This window comes from Haemaphysalis longicornis, unplaced genomic scaffold (assembly GCF_048455015.1).
Source record: "Haemaphysalis longicornis isolate Haplotype H1 unplaced genomic scaffold, Haemaphysalis longicornis Haplotype H1 scaffold_1, whole genome shotgun sequence".
Lineage (NCBI taxonomy): Eukaryota > Metazoa > Arthropoda > Arachnida > Ixodida > Ixodidae > Haemaphysalis > Haemaphysalis longicornis.
The window spans coordinates 363,611,515-363,617,633 of NW_027526203.1; the positions used below are offsets into that span (position 1 = coordinate 363,611,515).

Below are 6,119 nucleotides of genomic sequence, written 5' to 3' on the forward strand. Positions count from 1 at the left end.
ATGTGTGTGGCGATAGGTATAACATTCATTTGCAGGTCGTTCGCGTGCCACTGAGTCCGTCCACGTGTAACGTAAAAACCGGCATACTTCGCAATCAAGTGCCGTGGACGCACTCCTTGAAAGACAATACCTACACTCAAATCCGCTCCCTCAAAATGCGCTTGCAAGGAAGTAGCCTGATTTTCATCCAGCCGCACTTCCGCCCCCGGGCTGAGTACACAGCTGAAGCCGCTGTTTATCGAGAAATTTAGGAGAAGTGAGTGGGTAGCCGCGTTCCAACCGGCCAAGAAATAACGAAAACAAAAACGGGTGACCTTGTGCGCCCGTCGACATCGGAAACCCAGAAAGGAAGATAATCAAGCCACTCTGTTAAAACCGCCCCGAGACAAACTGTGGCCACGGGAAGGTTGCCCCTTGATTTGCGTTAATAACGCGCCCGGCAGTGGGCAGCGCTGATTGCGCCGTGGAAAGTGGTCGCATACTTTGTGCTGTTTGTTATCGTTTCTATCGTCCCCGCCGTCCGAGGGCAACGGAAGTGAAGGCCCCAAAGGCGTGGACACTGGGGACCCTCCCCTGTCGCCAGCCTTTGCGGCTGTTGCCAGCCCCCAGATAGACTGGGTCAGCCCATGAATTTGCCCTCGGAGCCGCGGGGGTATATAAGTTGGTCCCGCAGCCACGACAGGCATCGTTCTCCAGAACCTTCTGAGGAATATCAGCATCATGAACACCCTTGTGAGTGCCCCTCCCTTCCTCTCGGCAGCGCCAACGCAGTGCTCTGTGCTCGCTTAATCCGCGAGCCCTACGCTTGCAATGACTAGTTAAACAGTAGCGTGCGCACCACTGCGACCTCTGTGCATGCGCCTTTGGGTGCAGCATTTCGAGAAGAATAATTTTTAAACAGTCTTTTGTACGCTGCCCAGCTAATTCGATGTGTTAACTAGCGGTTCGCAATGCATAGAGTCACTAAATATTGCCTCAGTAATTAGTGACTCTGCTGCGGTTCTCTTGGATAATTTATTTTCAGCATGCGCCTCTAATTGGCAGAATCAATTCGCCGCACATGACGCACCAAATAATAGTTTGTTATCGTCGTTACCTAATTATGTATTTATTGCTGATGCATGGTATTTATTTATTCACTTATTTACTAACCGGTTTTTCTATTTCAAAAGGCGGTTTCATTTTATTATTGATATCATAAGTAATCGAATTAACAAAAAGAGAAATAGAAATGAAATGCGGTGACAACTACAAAAGGTGGCAGGACATTGGGACCCCGTTGTGATAGAACAAATAATGAATATTCCACGACATTTCCCCCCGCGCCCCCCTTCCTTTCCTGAAAAGAAAGGCATGAGTATTCTGCTAGCGAAATGACAGGAATAATAAATATTTGCTGTAAAGGTGCCATAATTGTTCAATAAGGTATATAATTGTTGGTTTAGGTTACTTGGAAATTGTCAAATGCTTAATATAAGAAAACGTAATAAACTCAGCCTTCATTTCGTGCTGTCGGGACAGACATAGCAAGAAATTCTTTCAAGCAGCAGGGGCGAACTTCCACAAGCACCTCACGCCGCACGCGCACACGCCACTGGCGACGAAACACCTCAGGGATGGCAAAATGAATCTTTCTCGAGTCCCTCGTTCAGGTACTTACCAGACGATAGCGTCGCTAACTTCCTCACCCGATAAACAGCTCAGTTTGCTCCGGCAGAGTCAGGGTCAAGTGCAAGGTTTATGGCGTCGCCTCCTCCTGTTCCGGCATTTAAAATATTCAAGGATCGCGTCGACTGGTGCGTGACGGGAAGGCTAAAGAGCGCTTAAGATTTCAAGGAGATTCCGCGTGCGCACAGGCTTCAAGCCCTTAAACGAACTGGCTGTTTGTTCACATGTCGCACTCTTAAGGATAATTGTGTTTTTTCAGCTTTGAAAGGAGATACTTCTGGTCATTTGAATACTCATCTTTGACCCCTTGGAGCCTTCGCTAATGAGGCTCTTCTAATGAGAACTGACAGCTGATATGACACTTCTCCCGCTTTGCCCTCTTCGAACTACGCCTGCGTGCTTTAACGACCCCCTCCCCCCAGCCAACCCCAAAATGTTGCAGAGAGACAGGTACTTGGCTTTTAGAAACTCCTCACAGCAGCACTCGTTCAAAGATGGACGGATGTATGGACGGAATGTTTACAGTAAAGTTAGAATTCAAATAGTCTAAGTGGAGAAAAACGTGGGCACAAGTGGGAGCAAATGTAGAAGCGCACCAGTAGGCCTCCCCGCGAGCTCGAGAGGGTAGACGCCATAAAGCATGGTCATCAAGTGCACTGACCGCGGGTTTTCTAATATTAGCAATCATGGGCAGAAAAAAGCACTGTTTCACGATTTTTGTTCCTTACCGCGCGCGCTGAATTCACCCGAAGTTTGGGTATAACTACCTATAAGCTGATCGAAAGCACGGTATATTAATCAGTGCTGAGTCTGCAGTGTGTTCACTGGAAAGGCCAGTTAAATGACTGCGATTATAATTCCTTATTCTGAGCGCGTTTTACTTAGTCAATTTTTTATGGCGCCTAGATTTTCATCCTGCCGTTTTCTCTTCTGCCTGCTCAGGTCGTCTTCGCTGCCCTCATTGCCTGCGCCTACGCCGGCGGCTACGGCCTCGGCTACGGTGGCTATGGCGCTGGCCTCGGCTACGGAGCCGTCGTCGGCCACGGCTACGGCCACGGCCACGCCCACGCCGTCGCTGTTCCCGTCAAGACCGTCTCCTACGTGAAGAAGCCCGTCGTCAGCGTCGGCTACGTCACCAGGCCCGTTGTGAGCTACGTCAAGCAGCCCGTCGCCACCGTCTCCCACACCGTCCAGCCCGTCGTCTCCGTCAGCCACGCTGTCGTCGCCGCTGGAGGTTACGGACACGGTGGATACGGCGGTCTTGGCTACGGCGGTCTTGCCGTCGGCGGCTATGGCGGCTACGGTCTCGGCCACGGCCTCGGCTATGGCGGATTCGTCAAGGGTGGATACCACTAAAGCAGACGCCCTGCGGAAACAACGCTAGCTGCCTTGCTTGCACCTCTGGTGCGTCCTGATTCACTCTATCTTCCCTACTGCGCCTACACGACCTCTCGAGGTGTCCTTCAGCGTGCGCTCAACTCGAGGCCGCTCGTCGCTGAGCGCATGTGTCCATTTCTACAGCTGTGTCCGGCCGAACCAGTCTATAAATAAGAACTTAAAAGGCATTTGAGCCCGTGGTATGGTGCAGGACCAAAGTGTAATTCTCTTCATAAAAAAAGAACATAGATTTTGGTTTGCGAAGATGGAGTAAGTATTAACGTGGAAAGGAATGCTAACACCGTCTTGCAGCCTTTAATTACGTACTGAATTAGACACCAAAGGCCTCAAAACTTCACTGCACTAGGCGTCGTGAGATCTCAACAAGGATGACGTTTGGCATTTGTTTGTTAAAAATGGAATTGTGGAAAGAAATGACACCTTCTTTTCATTCTTTTTCAGGTGCGGTCACACCAGACAAGATATCAAGAACAAATTCCACGGCTGTAGCATCACGCTGCTCGTGTATTTATTCTGTACAAAACACAAATAAAAACTGCCACGACCACTGCAAACAATGCTTCTTATGTTTTTCTTGGGGCCCTAGATCTCTCCAAGCAAAAGCATCGTAGGTTGGGTAGTTTAGTATTATTCGATTCTTCGGGAAAAAAACGGTACCAGGTGATCTCTAGCCGGGTGTAAATGAAATGCCTTTAGAGAAACCCTAGGCTCTTCTCATTTTTCAGACTTTATCCAAACTCTGACTGCCTCATCACGATCAATACTGACGTCTCCCACATTATTGAAGGCTGTGCCTTCGAGTCGTGAGCATGTTACGCAGAGGGCCGTGATCTGCAATGACCTGCTTTTTCTTTAACGCATCGAATTTATTCGGCGAGAAGCGTCACGGCTGCTTGCAAGATTCTAAGATGCAGTGGATTTGTTCCGCTATGACCTTTCCATATGTCATGATCACACGAGACCACAGGCGGAGCAAAGCTGGCAGCTCAGCAAGGCGAAAAAGACAGCAGCCTACGTTCGAAAAGACAGCAGCCTACCTGCACCTTCCATGTGCAGATTCTGTTCTGTGGTATTTAGGGTTGTAAATGAGCATAAGAATTAAGTTGCTAGATATACGCTTAGGGTGTTCGAGCTGAGCTTATGTGGGTCAAAAAACAGTTATTAAATATCTTTTTACAACAGCTATTCTCCGCTGCCCCCCCCCCCCCTCGCTTGTAGTTTTGCACTGGGCGAAATAATGAAGGACGTCATGCACGCGGCCGCCCTGTTTAATTGAACATGTTACGTCACACGTGTATTCATAGGCATCAATGCGAAGTAGGTTCCTCACCTTAATTCGCCTTGAGATGACAGTTCATTTTTATCGTACAAAGAGCACACGCAGTCATTCTCGTCTCCATCAAAAACGGTACCTCTTCCTCCTTCTCTAGCCTATGGCACTTTCCACGCACACAAGGGAAGCTGCGTTGAAAGCGGACAGCGGAGAATGCGAGGTTTTTAGAGTAAATGGATTGTGAGAACGCACCGGCGCTTCATCTACGCAGTAATGCGTTCAGATTAAGATCGAAACCTGTATGCTCAAATAAATGGACGCGGGAGAAGCGACTTTAGTGAAGGCTGAACTGGGTACAAGATCAATCCGAGATAATGCGGAGTGGTCTTTATTTAAATCACTTTGGAGGTGCGATGTAGGCTCAGTCACAGGCGAAGGAAGGCTTTCGAAGTCCCGTCACACGTCTGCGCTATTATGAAATGTGCAACGAGGCTTTCTCTTAACGGTAACAGTGCCTGAAGGCCTTAACAATATTTTTGTAGTTTTAAGTGTTTCACAGGCTTTGTATGTGCACGTTATGCTCCCATCCCATAGGATAACAAACCATACCATTACCTCCTTCCCCCCCCCCCCCCCCCCACCTCAGTGTCCAGTGTAGAGCGAGTCAGAGGTGTGTGTAACTGAGTTTATTTTATTTTGTCCGAAAATTAAAAAGGATACACAACCGAGTGGTCTTCTCCTCCGCACTTACCATCACGGTAAATTTTAAGTGTGCGCGGGTTCTGCAAGCTGTAGGGATGTCACGAAATGAGTTATTCCTCACCTTCGGATAGCAGCGCCACAAACGAGCAGCTTTAGTTCCTTGCTTCGCATACGCCATTCACCTCTGCGTGTTGCTCGTGCTGGCACTCGTAGGAAAATATTCACCGCTTACTCCTGCATCATCCTCGGCTTGAATTATGAGTGGAGCGATGTTAAAATTTACTATATCCTCTCGGCAGTGGAGTCCTCGCGCTGTACGATGATCACGGGCCAATGAAGGGAGCCACAAGCGCAGGGAACTGCTTTGCGTAAATTATCACCTGTCTCTTTCTCTCTTTTTTTGTTAAGCTAAGAAATTGCCGCATATAACTACATGGCCATGTGCTGCGGTCATCACAATCGCCGCGGTTGGCAATGAATGAGGGTGATCATGGGTCGCTCCTTACGGACGTCACGACGCATTTTCATTGTCACTACCATCCTGACCGGTATCGTGATAATTAGAACGAGGATCCCGATCCGGCTCGTCAGGAGAAATAGCAGCGGGTGTATACTGATCTATCTTATTCCATTTAGTGAGGAGAGTAAAGCTATTTCTAGCTCTTCGTGAGCCACAGTGACGGATTAAGGCCCGCTGTTGAAGGGCAGGATTACGATCCACCTCTTGATGAGGAGTGAGCGTAGCGTATCACCCAGCGGAACCACCAGCGAGAGCATGATCACTCGTCTCAAAGGACACAATCGCGTGCCAACCACTCAGCAGTTTAGCCAGGAGCGGATTGAGGAAGTGCGCGTGTACGTGCTTACGTATTCGTGAGTACACTAACCACCTGACATTGCACTGTGTGTTCTTACCAATTTGTTCCAAAGAAAAATTAAATTCTTCCTTGGAACGAATTTTTAATTTTGTAATACCCGCCATGCTGACTCAGTGGCTAAGGCGTTCTGCTGCTGAGCCCAAATATGCGGTTTGGATCCCGGCCTCGGTGGCTGCTTTTCTGATGGAGGCGCAAAGTGA

At 48.7% G+C, this 6,119-nt stretch overlaps 1 protein-coding gene across 1 annotated transcript; it reads left to right on the forward strand.

Moving 5' to 3' along the window:
• Positions 1–480: 480 nt before the first annotated feature.
• On the forward strand, positions 481–3,617 carry LOC144170968 (uncharacterized). Its single transcript, XM_077700953.1, has 3 exons — positions 481–732; positions 2,611–3,072; positions 3,508–3,617. The coding sequence occupies exons 1-2, from the start codon at positions 721–723 to the stop codon at positions 3,022–3,024; spliced, it is 426 nt and encodes a 141-aa protein (XP_077557079.1). The 5' UTR covers positions 481–720; the 3' UTR covers positions 3,025–3,072; positions 3,508–3,617.
• Positions 3,618–6,119: the final 2,502 nt, after the last annotated feature.